Genomic DNA, 20,284 nt, shown 5'->3' on the forward strand with positions numbered 1-20,284 from the left:
TGCTTAGGGAGTCTTTACAAGCCACTCCTGGGACTTACTTCCTGACTGACCTCATTCTTTCTTTTTCCCTTAAATCGAGTTCTAATTCAACCGTTTTTCTCGATGTTGATTATATTTCAATCGAAAAATTATGACGTCACTCTTGGGTCCTGTATATAGCGCATATTTGTTATATTTGATTGCCTAGATTGTTGTAATTTACGACCAGGAAGGGAACGTCAGCCAGTGGATATTCTACGGGCTCGAGCCGTTCGTTTTGCCAAGCAATTAAAGATATTTTCCTACGGCTTTGGACTATTCAAACATGTTCCCGAGATCCAGTGGATTATCTGTGCTACGAACCTGCCTACTTATACTAGTTTTTGGTGAGTATGTTTTCCCGTTCTAAAGCTGCGATGTTTGTCAACAAACCGGCTCGATTATAGGGTCGAATCACAGTTGCTTTTGATGGACGCATGACTCATTTTCTTTATAATACCCACAATCTTATGCTATGTGTCGGGCCTCAACGTTTAAAACAAATAACGTCGCTTTTATTTAGGAATGATGTCACTTTGTATGTCCTTTTTTTCCTGCACTGACATGGCATGAAACTGTGACCAGTGGTGGTATCATTCATTGGCCGGAACTGGTGAAACAAATTTGGGTCTAAAATGAAACTTCCTTCTGACATAGTACTATTTGTACTGCCAGACTCTGTAAGATTATACGTACGCTGTTGTGTCCTGGTGTGCTGTCGGTATCGTGTAACCACAGCTGCAGCTCAAATTACTTGCTGAACAAATATGTCTCGTACCTTGGGCTTTTCCAAACATTTCCACATTTAAACAAAACGTCTGATTTTCCTAAAAATAGCTCATGTTCCGGTGAGAATATTATATGTACAGGTATAAACTTAAAGCTAACTCAGTAATACATGTATCAGCCAAATAACTGTGCCTGGCTTTAATTGATGTACTTCGGTATATAAATCACGAAATGAAATAAACAACAAATATTTTCTGAGTTCTGTCAAATCATAGATCTGATTGATTAAGGTTAGAGATAAGATAACCTTGTGTACATTCTTGATTTTGTCTTTTGTTTCATTCAAATGAATATCCTTAAAGTCAGTTTAAACCATAATTAATTTGAAATTAAATTAATTAATTAGCAAGGATTTTGTTTATTTTCACCTTTGTTACTATTTTTCACTTTGTTATTATAATATTTTTCATTTTTATCGACTCCATGATGTACATACAACACTTTCATACAAATTGTTTTGAAATGTTTTGCGATTGTTACTATCCCTTTTCTCAACCATGGGACATCCGGTGTGTCATACAACAAACAATAACAAAATGTTAGTGATCATATACATTGTATTTTCACCAAGGTCACATTCGTTTTAGATCATAATGTAAGTTCCTGAGAAATGTACACAAATATCTGTGTTCATATAATATTTGAATACAAATATTGCACAGAGTAAAGTACATTATTTGTCCTATTCATCTCTTTTTACCTCCATGTCCTATTCAACCATGGAGGTAGAAAAGAGAAGGAGTGAGAACGCTATTTAAGCCCATGTTAATCTTATAAACATCTTTTGTCTTCGGTCTGTTTAAGCCACTTGTTGTTTTTGTTTAGAAGTCGTTTTATCTACATGATGATAGCCGCTTATTTACACAAGAAAATGAGAGAAGAACTGAAAAAAATAAATTCCGTTTAAACATCATCTATAAAATTGAATGCGCAAACCATAAATAAAAGAATTGTGCATGCGCAACGACCTTTATCGGATCACAAAGGTCATTTCACACTTGTAGATACCGGAAATTCTGCATACGGACGCTACCAAGATGTGTGATTACTTCTTTTCTGATATTTTTCATCGCAATAGTCGTCCAACTTTGGACATTGATTGAAAAAATTCCGCAAATTTTCGTAGTGAAATTTAAAGATACATGATAAGATTATAACAAGATGTTTTGACGAGTAATTTTTCATTGGTGTGCAGAACTGTGCAGATGTCGAAAATCGCGCTTTTTGATGTAATAGATTTCGGGCGTTTAGTACGCTCAGCGTACGTCTTTCGCTGCATTTTGTATTATTGCTATCTGTTTGGGCATGCGCAGTGCGTTGAGAATCTTCGTGAAGCTTCCGAATACAGCCGAAACACGTAAGCCGATTGACTGTGACATTGTACAGCATGTTTGCAAACTAATTACAATGTGTACTGAGTAAACAAATCCAAAGCATCATGAAACCAGCAGAAACAATAGCGTCCTCACTCCTTCTCTTTTCTACCTCCATGATTCAACTGATGCTTTCCTCAGTGTTTGAAAGCCCCCATGCTACACTTCGATCTACAACAGAACACTGTTAGTCAGTCTGTGGTTGGGTATAATGCAGGATTTATCTTATCAGAGGAGTCTGCCAATATACGATAAGCTGGTGGGTCATACTCCGGGTATATTTATAGTGATTTGATTTGTGTGAAATAAGCACACTTATACTGCTGTGGCTATACCGGTAACTATACATACACTTTGGTTTGACCTTTTGAACTCCGAGTAGAAATATTGTGTACATTTTTTTTATTTTCGTGCTATTTTTTTCAACAACATGATGTTGCTACATGCATAAATTGATTCTGAGTTTCTCTATCAAATAACATGTTGTTACATATAGGCTTATTTTCTGCTTATGTTGCCTGTAGAATTTTTTGTTTCCAGTAATCGTGTTCAGCCTCTTATACAATTAATCAATGCATTTCTTCATGGTAAACATATCAGTTACATAGGATGTATATTGACCATGAAGTGTGGCCACTGTTTTTGTACCAAGTGTGGATTTGTGGCTGGGATAATAAAGTCATTATACATGTCAATGGCAGAGATAGTTTCTAACAGAAAGGCAAACTTTTTTCAACGATAAATATAGTGGTAAAATGAAAGCATATAAATGAGTCATTTCCAACCAGAAGGTTAATGCAAAATTACATGTGTACAGTAGGGAAAAAAAAATTTTTCTGTCAGAACAAATCGATACGAGAAATAGAAGACTTACATTTTATATGTTACTCCGTTTAATATAAATGTAGTCTCTAAAAAGTGGTCAACAATATTTTCATAGTCACAAGGAAAACTAGGAAGTTTTGTTTTCAATGAAAATAAAAATGTACAAGAAAAAATGTACTGGAATTCTTTAGAAAAAAAAAGTCACAGCAGCTTTTGCGAAATTTCTTTCTTGTTAATATTATCAGATCGTAACAATTTATGGTGGTGACTTTTGACATCTTATGAGTAGTTATTTAAGAACATAATGTATGTATTTTTTCTGGTGAGAAAAACAATCAGTAAGACAGTATCATACAGGTATCAAACTTATTAGCTACAAGTCTATAAAAAAATTACATTTGTACATTATTTATGAAATTTTACATTCTGTATTCATGTGCATCTATATTAATGATTTTGATTAAAATATTTTGTTTTGTAAATTGTTTTTTTGATAAATAAAATATTTTAACCTGATATTCTACAATGTATATGAATTCTACAATTAGACTGAATGTACATTTAAGCATACTGTTGAATGGTGTGAATCTTTGTATAGTGCCTCGGTTGTTGTAGTCAATATTTTTATTTTTCAGCTTTTCAAAGAAATAAACATCAAATACTACCGTAAAATCTGTATTAGAAGCCGCATTCCTAATAGAAGACGCACCCATTGTTTTTGAATAATTAAGAACCAAAAATTCATCATTTCTCATATGTGTTGATGCTCTAATAGAAGCCGCATCCCCTCTGTTGCATTGTACCATTTTAATAGAAGCCGCGGTTTCTAATACAGATTTTACAGTAGTAAACATTAAACTGTTGATTGACGTGATGCTAAAAAACATGTTTACATCATTATTTTTTGTATCCTTTACCCTGATGTGTACTAAGAAGCCATATTTTAGGGGCTTCAAACTGAAAGAATTTGAACACCTTTGTAAGGGGGTGTATACAATACATGTATTAGTACCAATGTAACTGTAGTATAAAAATAGATGTGACTACAATGTTGGGATTACTTCATCACTTGGCAACCAATCACAACCAAATTTGTAGATGTACATGTATTAGGGTGCTAAAACATATTTAAGTGAAGTGACCATTTTTATTATTTTTTAAAATACTTATTTTAAACACATTCCTCAAAAGGTGCTCACAATATATTTTTGTGTCATACTTACATTCCCTTTGTGAAAAACTTTGCATAACAACGGCAAATTTATGAGACCTTTGTCTTAATTGTGGGCACAAAGTCCCATTTACTGGCTACAATGTTTTTTTTTTCAATAAAATAAATCATCATGGGAGTGTACGTGTGTAAATGGCCAAAACTGAGTTACCATGAAAGCCTGATAGCTGGGTTATCGCAAAGTAAACTTTTTTGTTTATTTTACTGTAACTCGGCTTTCGCTATTTACAAACTCCCATAATATTTGAATATTGAAAAAACACAAAATAAAACAATATACTGTATGCAAGTCTAAATGGAAAAAAAAAGAAAAACACATGTACCCCATAAACAGTCATCACTATTGTTGTTCTACCGAAAAGTGAAAATACATTAAAAGAATGTTTAAGTATATTTTATCACCAGTATCTTTGCGGTAAGTGGCTTTCGCGGTAAATGGGTTTTGCATGGGGTGGGTATCGCGGGGGGGGGGGGGGGGGGGGGGGGCTTTGTCGCAGTAACTGGTCCTTTCATCGTTGTTGAGAATTAAAGTTTTATGTTTCTTTAACAACATGCGCTATTCTGGGAATACCATCCTTAGAAGCTATTAATTTGTCCTTATGATTTGTGATGTTGCTCTGGCAGGAGTTCCAAAATAAGACCCATGCTTACATTACATTATCATTATGATCTTATTGGTGTTACAAAGGATAGTTGAATATTGTTTATTAAAATTAATAATTCCCATAACCGTTTTCCAATATAGATAAATAAAAGTATGTAACAAATATATAACTCAGTCTCAACAATGAAATAAAGAAATGTATATATATATATATATACACATTATTACTAATGCATTGCAATTCAACTAATTAAAAGAAATTATAATATAAAATATTAACATAAAATAAAACACTTCTCACGTCTCTATTTGTTTATAATTTTATAAATTGGCTTGGCAATTCCCACCCAATATAATGTGTACAAAGTTTAATAAATAAAATTAAAGATACACTAACAAAAATGAAATATTAATTATTTTATTATATACATGTAACCTGCACAAAAGTAATCAATATTTTTCCTTGCTAGAATGATGTGTAATTTCATATGGGAATCCTGATAAAGTTCACAGCTGGCGATTTAGCAATACCTGTATCAGGGATAGTCAACTTCTTGTGAATTTAATTACACGTATCTAAGCAGCCATTCCGCAAACAATTAAGCCAAGGCATTTTCGATGTCGTTTTTACGCAATCTGGGAAGTTCGAATTACTAAATGAAGTACAGGACAATGAAGATGAAATATCCAAGAACCAACACATACCAAAAAATATATCTCAAAAGTGAATATTCGTGGTGTATTTTAAGTCTAACCGGACCGGGAGTGTCAATTTCTTAGTACTCTATATATCCAAACATATTTTAGTATAAAGGTAGTAACAAATTTCTGAGAAAATGTTCATTGTTGAGAGAAAAACATTTGTACCAGATTTAGAGTTCACTGATGACAAGGATATTTTAATTGTGATTGAATTATTAAAAAAAAGTTGAAATTATTAATGAATGACCAACAAGTTGTAAATTTGTTTAAATTATTTGACAGTTTTTCTGAGAAAACTATATATTGACATATATTGACTTATAACTGATACACTAGAAATAATTTTGAATGTGATATGTGCAAAAAAATTGTTCAAATGCTCAGTCCTTTAATTTAAAAAAAAATAATTCATTATTACATAGGACAAACATATAAGACAACTGTATTGCAATTGTATTGCAAATTAACAAGTTCTGTAGTACTTGTACCGGTACATGTACATGAAATGTACATCTACTCAAAACAATTTTAATTAGTGTTTTTTTAAAAAACAATCAATATTTCATTCAAACCACAACATGCAAAATAGGTCTGTGTTTACACCTATTTTTTTTTGGTCAAGGCAATACCATATGTGACCAGAAAGTGAATTGTCTCATAAAATCTCAAGATAAACATCAAAAGTGAAAGGTATATGTACATGTATGTAGATTGTGTCCTCTCACATTGTTTTTGATGTTTTGAGAGTGAATATTCACGTAGTATATATCATATATTTTTGAATAGGACAATAACCTTGCTAATTTCATTTCTGTTCATACTATTGAACCTTTCCTAGTGTCCATTAAGCTGTGTGATGCCAATGGTTGAAATAAGTTTGATTGCCAAACACATGGGACTCGCATAGAATTGAATCCATTGCATAATGCCATATATATGGAGATCCATGATTTAAATCCCTATCCTATAAATTCTTTGCGGAGTATATAAAAGAAAAGTATAGATTTTTCAATAAATATCGTCCCTGATGAAATATCGTTAATCGTACCAGAATGTTCAAACGTCAACCCCTGACATGTTGCATAATGCAGTATTTATTCAGTACATGTGTGATGTATGATTGGGTGCATTCGGGTCACTCAAACCTTAGCACTGTATAATACAGGATCTGATCACCTGAATATAACAAGATCGTCATCACATCTGTGTTTCGCATTCAAAGTACAGGATTTCATTTGTGAAACAATTCCGTTCAGCGCTGAGACTAGTGTACATGTAACTCGAAAAAGTTGTAAAAAATAAAAATGTTGTCATGTTTGAATTTACAGTCAAATCTTGTGGTTTACAGACTTCAATTGAAACAGCTGTTTATAGTCGAGTCAGAATGCAAAATGTAGAGACTGTTTTCTGCAGTGTTTATTTACATATTAATTTGCATGTGAATGTTTCACATAGTGACCTACATTTCATTGGGATGAATTGTATGAAGGTATATGTGGATCAAATTCATGTAATAATGAGATAATTAATTATTGCACATCTTTTATTTTAATTAATTTATTTAATTTATAATGCATTACTGAATAATAATCCACAAATTTATGTTAATTACGGTAAATTTAAAATAAACATAAACATAGTAGCTGCAATTTGTGGATTTCAAAATGGTTTCAGTTAATTATCAATTTTGTATTTTGAAAATATAACATAACATTTTCTGTATGAGAGGTGGTCAGTAGTGGTTTTGTGGACAAAGAGGATATAAAATACACAATGAACTACCGGGTACAATGTGCAAATAGAGGATTTTAATTTTGTGCTTTTTTTTTTAATAAGAAGGGAAGACGTGATCAGATGCAGATGTCTTCTTTTATTTAAGTGATATTGCATCAAATACATTGTGGGTTTGATTCCTGGAGCCAAATATAAATCAAGAGTGCAGTCTGTCCTTTTTTTCCAAATACATGCAATTTGGTTTTGGTTCATGCATACAGTTGTAAATATCATCAAAAATCAAAAATATTAAATGTAGCAGCAGGAACTCCAGTCTGGCACAAAATATTCAAAAAAAATTCCCAGACATCATTGTATTAAAATATTAATTTGTTGTCAAAATCTGAAAATGTAAGTGTACGACTACGTGTACATGTAGTTGACAATTATAGTGTTGAAATGCTACATATGTGAACGCTACAGTCAGATATTTGTCATCTTTTGCAAACAAAATTTGAATAATTGTTGACAATTACGATATCATAGTCATGTTAAGATCTTGTTCTACAAAAAAGGTTTATGAAAATGTTAGCTACATAGATAAGTCTTCAGCTGACACACTGAACTGCCCATGTTGTTTTCCAGCCTACACATGTAAGCCTGAAATGATGTGTATGCTGCACATATGGGAAATTTGAAAATACAAATCTATTCCATGATTGTACAAATTTCTTGTCTATAGTTGCGTTCACGCACAGCTCCTTAGCACGGGCTAAGAGGTCAAATTCCTTAGCCCGTGCTAAGAAAACGTGCGTGAACGCTTAGCACGGGCTAAGGAATGCTAAGTATGGGTTAAATCTGATCCGAATTTAAGACGCGGTCTAGACCTTAGCACGGGCTAACGAAGTATGCGCGAACGCTTAGCCCAGGGCTAAGCGCCCTCTGCGGCGACCTTTGGGTGTGAAAATTGTCCCATGTTCGTATAACGACACTATTCCACCAGTCATTACTCCGCGCTCACTTCCACACTAATCCGGTCACTGTAGTAGAGCGTACAGCAGCTCCAATCGTAGACAAAATAAATTTGGTTCGCTGTCTACGACATGCATTAATAAAACGCTGTATTCTGTTACGCCCGTTGTATACTGTTTATGTGCATCCAAATAAGTGGTCCGTCTTCTCTCGCGTTCCTGTGCACGTCGCTTCAAAATTAGAACGAAACATGCCAGCAGCAGAAATAGAACCTCGCGCATGTCATCCATTTTTCGTTCGTAAATAGCGGCTTACCAAAGGTCACCGACTAATGGCACCCCTTAGTCCGTGCTAACGACTGGCCCTCCCTGTGCGTGGACGCAATTGGGTCGAGCCGAAACGCAAATATGCTAGATAAGCCTAAATCAGCTTAAATCTTAGCCCGTACTTCGTGTAACGTGAACACAACTTATGTGTCCATAATGTCAGTTACTAATTTAGAAGTACAGGAAAAATTAATATAATAATTTTTCATGGTTTGTGTTTTGATGACACACATATATACATGTGTAGTACCCCATACTAGATCGTATGATCCCATGAAAATACTGTGATTCCGGTACTGTATGGCCTGACAGCTTGTTCTAAACTAAATTTATTCACAGTATTTGGTGCAGGTACAAAAAGTAACCCTGCAAACGAAACATGCACACATCATGTGTACGTTCTATGATTATAATTTATTTTTATGTATTTTTTTACTTTTAAATGTTTGTACTAAGTAAAATGCATCTGTTGATAAATGCACACACCTAATGTTCAATTTCTTAAATGACTTGAGTTCAGTCGCTGATTTTATGATGTGTTTTGTATTATGGAGCATGAAAACACCCAAACGTCATTCCATTAATTCCATTTGATGCACGGCACGGTGATGCATTTTATAACTTCACTTGGACAATACAGATAAATGGTGTCACCAATCTCTATTTCAAAGTACAAGTGAAGAGGTTGCAGTGTTATGTCAATTTACTGTGCGTCACATACGTAAAATTACGGCTTTGTGTCTCGATTCTTTATAGTAAGACCAATGCATTTCAGTTTATCTCCGACTTAGAGTAATGTGAACTCCTTGAAGTGTGCATTCACTTCGTTACAAATTTTGGTTGACATGAGTCATTGATGGTGCACATAATGTACAAACTTTAAACGAGTCTCTGAGGTAATCAAAGAACTATCACGCATATTTGAAACCTGTGAATAAAAATGGAAATATACTTACATGTATCTTTTGCCATATGAACTGAATAATTCAGTGTCTGCTGGTAATTACTGTGAACCATACTGAGGTTTGGCCTGGCTGGCCTATACCCCGTACTACGTCACCAAACATGAAGCGTTGCCACACTCAAAGTGTGGTCCTATCATGTGTATAAAACTTTAAAACCCATGTGATTGACATACACCATTTCTTGTCGGATGAAATATCCATCTACCGATATGCCCATTTTTACAGTGTTCATCCCCGAAAAATTGCATACAGTATTGGTCAATTTGCATAACAATAGAACATAGTAATGACTTTTATTGTGTTCATTGTTATGCTAAATTGGTTTTATTGTTTATCCAAAATTGATTGGATAAAACATCTGGGGACCCCTAGTTCATAATGCCCTGGGGAGAACCCTGCCTACTGTAAAATAATTTATTTTCGCTTGAAATTAATTTTTGCTTTTTTCGCTGAAGGAATGATTAAGTGAAAATATAATCCAATGAATATACCTTTTTCATATATTTTACATTCAACTCGCCAAAAATCAGTAAAAATAAAGTCCATACAAAACACCTAAAAAATAATTTACAGTACCGGTAATTAACCAGACATACATGTACATGTATGGTGGTTGTAAATAGAGCTACAAAACATTGTCCAACCGTGTTGTATCTAAAAAATTTTACTTGATCTAAGCATGTTTTCATGTGCATGTAGTTTAGGGTTGTAAAAGTGCAATGAACTAGCGAACCAATAAAATAATCCAAATCATGACAATCCATTAATCTTTCTCTCTTTGTTGGATACTTAGAAGAGCTCAAAGGCAAAAGTCGTTAATAAAGAAATGCACCAAACCTAAAGCAGGTCTTTAATTAATATACAGCTGATGGCATTTAACTTTATGCTTGGTTTTATATTAATGTGCATGTACATTGTAGGTGTAGTTGATTAATGGTGATACAGTTGTTGAACTGACCTAGTGTTAGTGTATCATCCTGTATACACATAGTGATACCATCCACAGCTGTTGTACATGTGTGTGTGTGATATATGACTCAATTAATCATCCTTCATACCCTGCCAAGTGTGTACTCTGAACTTGACTCCCACCCTCACTTCACCCTACTGCTACCTCTTATTTGAGATGCCTGATATGTTTTTTTCTCTCTTGTGATCAAGCTTTTGAAAATAATCAGAAAATAATCGTGTTAATCAGATTAGATATATTATTCATTGATTGTTACAAAGACTCCACTGTCTATATTCCTTGGTTGTGGTCTAAATTCACCATTCATCAGTCATTTACATATACATGTAATAAAAATAATAATAAAAATAAATTGATGAATAAATTAAAAAATGTGATTTAAAAAAAAAAATCCCTTGTTATTTTATCCAGAAAAAAACGATATTGACATGGTGAATCATGAACATCAAATGAGTGAGTGAATTTTAACCTGTTACATTTTGTATCTGTTAATGTTTGATTGACACCTGTCAGCTTTGTGGGCAATTATGATATTTAAAATTAAAATAAATCAGTAATAATTTCACTTCAGCAGTTTGAAAAATTATGATTTTTTTTTTCATTGTTGCGTAGGTGGTTATGCACATGGCACAGTTAAATAGTGATTGAAGTAAATATTAAATGTAATTTTCTAGTCTGATAAAATGACAATTTACAAAGTAGAGATTCAGCGTGTTCAACACATTAGTAGAATAATCAGAATTTCCATTATGTCAATTTTGTTAATTGGCATTACCGACCATTAGCATGTAGTTTTCATTTTTTTTTTACATTGATAAGCATCGCTTTCAAACCATTTTTTCAGTTGAAAAGCTCAAAATTTTGATAATTTGGTTTAATACAGTTGTATCCAGTAACTGTGTTTTTTTTTTTTGTGGTAATTTTACTCAAAACTGAAGATACATGAATGATTGGTACTGTACATAGAAATAAAATAAATTAATAAATACATACATACATGAATGAATAAATAGACAGACAGATAAATAAATAAATTAATAAATTTGCTACTGTTGATCATCGCAGTGTATAGCTGAAAAGTAGAAGTTACATTGTAGATATCGAGAAAATAGTCATGTCTACCTCCCACTGGGATAAGATTATAACTGTTGTGATGTGTATACATATGTGTCATTTGCGGAGCGTGTACGTTACTCAAACATGTATATAGATTTATTGCTGTGTGTTTTATATTACTAGTGTATTTCATAGCGGGAGATACGTGTACTGAGAATGTGTACCGTAAACCACTTCAACTTGGTTAGAATTTCGCTAATTGATGAAAATTGTGAAATTTCGAAGCAGTGACAATTTCACTGGGGTCCTACCATGTGGCGTGTCAGCAGCTCTCGTGAAATTTTTTCACCATGAATGCCATAAATTCTCGAATCGTAAAATTTCTAGCGAAAAAAACGGTTTACCGTATATACATGTACATGTATGCGCGCTCTCCACTGACGGAATTACAAACAGGCCAATACAAATAGGAAATCAAACCTTTCTAAGAACACAATTCAGATTTAACATTGTGGCTAACTTCACATACATGTACTTTGCTTGCATGTAATTTTCCTATCTGTGTATGTGTATATGTGATGAAGATTCCATTCTGCGTGATTTTCATGTGTGTGTGTCAGTAAAATTAACTTAAAAAAAGATGATTGCGTAAACTGTTATGAGCAATGTTATCTTACAGTTCTGAAAGGAAAATAACAATACAGTATGTGTAAACAAATTGATGTGCATGTGTATAATAGTACATGTATACCCACTTCAAAAATCACCGAGGGTGCATGTACGTCTGGGAAATGGTCAAAGACATAGAAAAATAAGAACAACAATACATGGTTGCTAGTCAGCCATTTTGAATCAAATCTCGGTGGGGGGGGGGGGATAATGTGCATTAGTAACCTATTATGTGTGATGTTCATACAAAGTTTGAAATAAATTTAGATTTTTTAGGAAAATGACAGTCAGTTAAATTTCATCAAAACCCCAAAATATCCAAATTTTAACAAAATTTGTGAAGGTGTATTTGAGGTGCATGAAGAATACAATGGTTACCAGTCGGACATTACATGTATGAATAAAATAGCAAAAGAAAATTATTTGTCTCATTAACCTGCTATGAGTGATGTTAACAGCAAGTTTGAATGAAATTAGTCGAGGTATTCCTGAGAAACATTTGATAACATGATTTAACGTTGATTTCAGGAGAACTAATCATTTCTTTCATTTCTTGTATTTTTAGAAATGTCTGTTCTTCTTGCTTTTTTGTGATTATCTTGCAATAGGTGATTTTCCATTCACTGCGAGATTTTGGGCAATACATGAATATGCTTATTGAACGTATACCTCAAAAATCAAATCATTTGATTTTGAACTTTAATTTCTCTTATTTATTGTTCAATGTCGAAATGACATTGAGATATTTCGTCAAAATTGACCATCATCAAATGTGTATGGCATATTATTAGGCTCTTAAGTACTCAAAAAATTTGATGTTTTGACGCCACCATGACGCTATGACCTTTGTTTGTCCTGTTTTTAGGTTCAATTTCACATATATTGCAGGATCTCTTGGGAAATGGGAAATAGTCTATTAGTGCAACTTCAAATAATTATTGTTATCAAACCATTTGCATACCTTTATCTTATGAACCCTTTGATTTGTGATCAGAATGCATAATAGTTTTGACCACTTACCAGTATACCACTCTTCTTTGATCCGCAGTAATAACCCAACTTGATGCCATCGAGAGAACAGTATTGATTGGACAAAAGGTTGTTTTACAATGTTCGAATGACAATTCCACGGTAACTTGGTATAAGGATGGTGTTGACATGAAGCAATACAATGTTTTGGTAATAGAACACGCCATGAAATCACAAGAAGGTACATACCAATGTAGAGATGGGAATACAACTGTAATAGAAGAAATTAACTTAGTTGTTGAAGGTAAATTATTTTTTGTGTGCACTAGAAACAAAGTTGTATATTATAGGGGCCTGCAATAACTTATGGGCTACCTCTCTTTTTATTGTCACAATTAATGCGATCAACGACTATTAAAATTTTAACAGTCCACTAGCCATGCATCTTTTATTAGAAATTTGTTCTATGTCTTGTGGAATTTATTGCTTTTGCCTAACCTGTCATACACATTCCTACATTTTACTTATTCGCATTGCACATTTATCGCATTTGCATCACACGTTTGTGATGCTCTCATCGCATATTATTACGTTTTTTTATTGAACCATGCTAGGTATCGCTTAAACTGGCCTAACCATATTAATTTTCCAGAATGCGATCACTAGATGGTGAATATGCGACGCCTAATAAGATCAATGGCAACTCTAATGCAATCACTATGCATTGTTATTGCAAAAAAAAATGTTGCAAAAGTCTTACTTAACATGCATCATCATGTTTTTTTATGTAAAATAATACACAGGTTGGTCCTTAGCTGACACAATGAAATATAGTACAAGGACGCTGATGAAATCCTTCATTTTATCAACTGACTCCTACTATTAGACTATTAATTTTCTAGGCTTGTCAATTTTTTTTTTTTTTTTAATTTTTTTTTTTCTTTTTGTCTTGGGAAGTGAATCAAACTAGATTGTGCAGTAATGACCACTCAACTGTCAAACTGCCTTGCTAGTTTCTTGTAACTGTAGTTATTTGAAGTTATTGGTATAATAGATTATATACTAGTACATGTGTTATTGCTTTTATATATCAGTTTGAGTAAACTGTGAAATCGCGAAATTTGCAGAATACAGTGAACATACCTTGTGTTCTTGTTTAATGAACATGAAAAAAGTTATTGTCAAACATAGTCCTTGTTTGTATCTTAGGTATGAAGTATATGACTTGATTTGTGATGTATGTGTGTAGTACAAACACGCAACTGCATTCATTTGAACAAGATGACTGTCGGTCAGCCATTTTGGATTTGATAGTCACAAAATTATATGTGCATTTGTCCGATATGTGAAGTTTGAACTGCATTTTTGAAACAAAATTCCACCAGTCAGTCATTTCAAACAGAAACAGAAACTGTCAATGCATGACTGGTTTCGGACTGGTGAAATTTGTGATTTTAAGACATATTTGGTCTTAGAATGGCTGCCATTCAGCCATCTTGAATCAGATCATGAAACTAATGCATGTGCATATGTGCGATATGATGCATTTTGTATGTGTGATGTAAACATGATTGGCCCAGACATGTTAAATATATGGAACTGCATTCTTAGAAACATAATGGCCACCTTTTGGCCATTTTGAACTTGATCTTAAAAATAAAATGGAGTGCATCAAGGTTCTATTTTGTCTTTAATGATTGTACCACATTTAAACCAAATCCATTCACACATTACTGAGATCTGGTTCCGGAATGGTGACAATTTTGATGCATTGTTTGGTATTATGCAATGTACATGTATGTGGATGGTGGGGTTGGTGGATGGTGTTCATTGATATTCTGTTTTCCTGCTCCTTAAATGGACAAGAAGATCCAAATCCTGGAGTTGTAGAAAGACTTCATGGCCAGCTAACAAAACTTTAATTAATACTTATAACAGCTGCAAACAAGATTTTCACGTGAAAAAAAACAAACATGCTATTCATTATTCTCCAGCGTTATTCGCGGAATTGCCTTTTGTGGCAGCTTAATTGCTGATCACGTCACCCATAGTGTAGTCTGACCTTTCGTGCACGTGCACATACCAGTCTGTTTGAGATTGCTGTCTCTTTTACAATACACTGTGCTAAATCACCACTAGGATATACACTTTGGCTTTTGTGTTGTGGGACCTATTCACTTCCTGTTTATTCCGTTTACAGCCTTCACTCCATCCACCTATTATAGAATGCATGCACATATGCATGTAAGCCTTTGCTTGATGACTCATTTAATTCAGAGATCGTTTCGAAGACTGTTGTTCCATTTTTTTTTTCTATTCAGAGAATGATGATAACTGTAATTTGAATTGACGTTTAATTGATTGATTTTTTGATTACTGTGCAAAGGAGGGGGGGTATGGTATTTAATTCTTTTACTGGGGCAATATTTTATTCATATACAGTGTTCGTCTTGATGTCACTAAAGTGCCTGAGAGTGTAGTTTTTATGTATCCAGTATCAGTGTTCTTATATAGTGACAATGTGTAGCGAATGTTTATATTTTATGTGTATCAGGTGTTTTTGTGAAGTAACTATTCAAGTGTTCTTACTGTGAGTGTTTGTTTGTAATAGTTGATGTGTATCAAGCTCTTTTGTGTCCCTGCTGTCACCTAAGTTTAATCAATAAAAAAATTGGTTATTTAAAAGAATAATACTGCTACTATGGAAAAATATGCAGGACTTTGCTTGGCAATGAGTACAGTAAAACCTGTCTTTTTAGCTAGCATGTTACTTTAGCTAGTTTAGCTAATCTGTAATTTTGCTAATTCGAGATGCAGCTAATGTAATAGAAAGTTTATTCTCACAGGGAGATTGTCAACACTTTAGCTAAAATAAGATCAAATAAAAGTAAAATCCGCTAAAATTGTATGCAGCTATTTCAACGTGTTCTGCAGTATTCAATGAATAATAATTTTAATAATATCATTACATATTTACAATACTAAGATGATATATATTTATTTTTTTCATTTAGACATGAATACCTCCAGTAAATGAAATATTCACTGACAAGATATTTATGTGCTGTTTACATCATTTTTATTGATTTATCTTCTTTTTCAGTTAAACCTGCATCTCCTGGTCAGCCATCAGTCAATGACATCACTTCCTGTCAAGTATTACTCAATTGGTTGCCAAGCAATAACTCAGATTTCTTCAGCAGCGCAATTACCTATTTTGTTTTGCAGAGGTAAGTTATTTTTTCTCTTGGTTTGCACACTTAAGAATCAGAATATGGTGAAAATAAAATCATGGTTTTGAGTCATGCTCAGGAAACTACAAAACTACACGGAAGTACAACGTTTGCTTTATGAATGAAGAGAAGTAGGAATTGCTATGATGACAGTGTTAATTCCGATTGGTCATTACCAATTTTAAATTAATTGTTAAACTGCCTTGTTTGAATATCTGTATGTTTGAGCTACGATATGTTGTCTACCACTGCTATCCACTTACAAATGTAAGTAACTTGCATTGGGTAACTCTTCGTTTGAATTTACTGTGATGGAAACTCACAACTGAGTACACTGCGATGTAAACTGAATAGCCAATATCAGGCTGCTCTTGCTTGTACACATACATGTACATATCCAGTAAAAACAGATGTTTCTATTTTATTTATACAAATGTATAACCTTGAATGTTAAAGGAATGAATCTTTATTGTTTGGGTTCATTTCTACTCCCAGTTTGTCAGTTATGATTGGACCAACTTGATTTTAATTTTGTTGATTTCCAAGTTAAGTTTCATGGAAAGGAGTTATGAAAACACTGTATTTCTACAATTTCATAAAATGTTCATTGATGTATTACTTATAAATTTGAGATCCTCATTGATCAATTTCAAGATAAGTAAATATTTATCATACTTAAATTCAATGATGTGATTCACACATGGAACTTGCATGAACTTATGAAGAGCGAATTCCTTTGAACCATCGGATTACGAAAAGTTATAGTGGGAAAAAATATGGCTTCTCGTTAATCAGTTGTAAATTTCAGTTCTGTGTTAATAATAGGTGATAAATTGTTTTATTATATCCTCGTTTCATACACACTTTCCTCAAAGACTGTTGATATTTGAATAACCAAGGTTTTATGTTGCTGTTCAAACCATAAAGATTCATTCATAATTTAATAATTTTTAATGCACTTATTTTATTGCAGTATGGACGGTAATGAAATGATAAATAGTGGAGTGAATACAAGCAGTACATACGCAGTAATAACGTCACTTCGATCACAAACCAACTATAGCTTTGCAGTCATTGCAAAAGCTAATAATTTGACTTCGCTTCCCAGTCCGGAGTCGAAACAAATTACAACACTTAAAGAAAGTAAGTGCATAATATACTCATGTTCATCCATACTTGTCTGGGATTCTAGTTAAGAAAATAGTCATTATAAATGTAATCAGAAAACCAAATGCTGTTTCTGTGTGAGTGTCTTCTGTGCCATTCGAACTCAGCCCTTTCTTTAGCAAGCTTGGTTGTTCTATGGTCACCCTGTTAAAATTAGGGATTGGTCTATTAGTATCGCACATGTACAGCTCCCTTAGCTCGGGCTAAGATGTCAAATACCTTAGCCTGTGCTAACAAAAAATGAGTCAGTGAACACTTAGCACGGACTAAAACTAAATCTGGCACGTTTTAAAGACCAGGGTCAGACCATTAGGATGGGCTCACAAAGTGAACATGAACACAGCTTAACTGCCCAAAATGCCATTGTATTCAATGTTCATTTGGAAAATTATATTCTGAACTATTCAGCACATCTCAATAGAAATGCAACTAAACTATAAACTGCGTTCATTGTGTACTGTAATGTTAAAATATAAATTATTTTGACCATAGACAAACTTCTGATATGTGAATTAGCACATTTGCTTTATATAACTTATAATTTCACCTTGGTGTGTCTATGTGTATGTTCGTCTGCACAATTACATGTATCTCAGACATGCCAGGACCGACTGTTCCAATTCAAGGTAGCCGAATGCACACTATTTTTTTAGCTCCGCTGTCGACTTTGTCAAGCGGAGCTTATCATATGAGTGATTGTCCGTCGTCGTCCGTGTCAATGTTTTACTTTTTAGTTCCGCTGTCGACTTTGTCGAGTGGAGCTTATCATATGAGTGATTGTCCGTCGTCGTCGTCCGTCGTCGTCGTCCGTGTCAATGTTTTACTTTTTCGACTTCTTCTTGAAAACTACAAGCCTGAATGCTTTGATACTTGGTGTATATGTACCTTGGGTAGACCTCTCTCAGATTTGTTCATTTCATGATGATATCTTTAATTCTCTAATTTTGGTGAATATTTTTGTCATTTTTAGTAAAAAGTGATATTTTCGACTTCTTGTTGAAAACCGCAAGTGCAATTGCTTTCAAATTGATATTACATATATAGGTACTACATGTGGACCTCTCTCAGATTTGTTCATTTTGTAATGATATCTTCAATTCTCTAATTTTGGTGAATATTTTTGTCATTTTTGGTAAAAAGTGATATTTTCGACTTCTTGTTGAAAACCGCAAGTCCAATTGCTTTGATATTTACATATATAGGTACTACATGTCGACCTCTCTCAGATTTGTTCATTTTGTAATGATATCTTCAATTCTCTAATTTTGGTGAATATTTTTGTAATTTTTGGTAAAAAGTGATATTTTCGACTTCTTGTTGAAAACCGCAAGTCCAATTGCTTTGATATTACATATATAGGTACTACATGTGGACCTCTCTCAGATTTGTTCATTTTGTAATGATATCTTTAATTCTCTAATTTCGGTGAATATTTTTGTAATTTTTGGTAAAAAGTGATATTTTCGACTTCTTGTTGAAAACCGCAAGTCCAATTGCTTTGATATTACATATATAGGTACTACATGTGGACCTCTCTCAGATTTGTTCATTTCATGATGATATCTTTAATTCTCTAATTTTGATAAATATTTTTGTAATTTTTCGTAAAAAGTGATATTTTCGACTTCTTGTTGAAAACCGCAAGTCCAATTGCTTTGATATATTATACATATATAGGTACTACATGTGGACCTCTCTCAGATTTGTTCATTTTCTAATGATATCTTCTGTTCTTTAATTGCCATGTGCATTGCTAACAGCGGAGCTATCTCAGCCGACAGGCTGCTTGTTCGACTTCTTCTTGAAAACTACAAGCCTGAATGCTTTGATACTTGGTGTGTATGTACCTGAGGTAGATCTCTCCTAGATTTGTTCATTTCATGATGATATCTTCAATTCTCTAATTTTGGTGAATATTTTTGTCATTTTTGGTAAAAAGTGATATTTTCGACTTCTTGTTGAAAACCGCAAGTCCAATTGCTTTGATATTTACATATATAGGTACTACATGTCGACCTCTCTCAGATTTGTTCATTTTGTAATGATATCTTCAATTCTCTAATTTTGGTGAATATTTTTGTAATTTTTGGTAAAAAGTGATATTTTTGACTTCTTGTTAAAAACCGCAAGTCCAATTGCTTTGATATTACATATATAGATGCTACATGTGGACCTTTCTGGGATTTGTTCATTTCGTGATGATATCTTCAATTCTCTAATTTTGGTGAATATTTTTGTAATTTTTGGTAAAAAGTGATATTTTTGACTTCTTGTTAAAAACCGCAAGTCCAATTGCTTTGATATTACATATATAGGTACTACATGTGGACCTCTCTCAGATTTGTTCATTTTGTAATGATATCTTTAATTTTCTAATTTTGGTTAATGTTTTTGTCATTTTTGGTAAAAAGTGATATTTTCAACTTCTTGTTAAAAACCGCTAGTCCTATTGCTTTGATATTACATATATAGGTACTACATGTGGACCTCTCTCAGATTTGTTCATTTTGTGATGATATCATTAATTTTCTAATTTTGGTGAATATTTTTGTAATTTTTGGTAAAAAGTGATATTTTTGAATTCTTGTTGAAAACAGCAAGTCCGATTGCTATACATACTATACATATTGTTCATTTTCTAATGATATCTTCAGTTCTTTAATTGAAATGTGCCTTGCTAACAGCGGAGCTATCTCAGCCGA

General features: G+C 33.2%; 1 protein-coding gene across 2 annotated transcripts in view; it reads left to right on the forward strand.

Moving 5' to 3' along the window:
- The first annotated feature begins 22 nt into the window (after positions 1–22).
- The window catches only part of LOC100377393 (putative receptor-type tyrosine-protein phosphatase mosPTP-1), a 47,139-nt gene continuing 26,877 nt past the window's right edge, over positions 23–20,284 (forward strand). For both annotated transcript variants that reach the window (XM_006822230.3, XM_085496966.1), the window contains exons 1-4: positions 23–365; positions 13,262–13,486; positions 16,286–16,412; positions 17,389–17,558. In XM_006822230.3, coding sequence (XP_006822293.2) covers positions 305–365; positions 13,262–13,486; positions 16,286–16,412; positions 17,389–17,558 — 583 coding nt within the window. In that variant the 5' untranslated portion in view covers positions 23–304. The remainder of the gene's footprint in view (positions 366–13,261; positions 13,487–16,285; positions 16,413–17,388; positions 17,559–20,284) is intronic.

This window comes from Saccoglossus kowalevskii, chromosome 3 (assembly GCF_978046115.1).
Source record: "Saccoglossus kowalevskii chromosome 3, keSacKowa6.1, whole genome shotgun sequence".
Taxonomy (NCBI): Eukaryota; Metazoa; Hemichordata; class Enteropneusta; family Harrimaniidae; genus Saccoglossus; species Saccoglossus kowalevskii.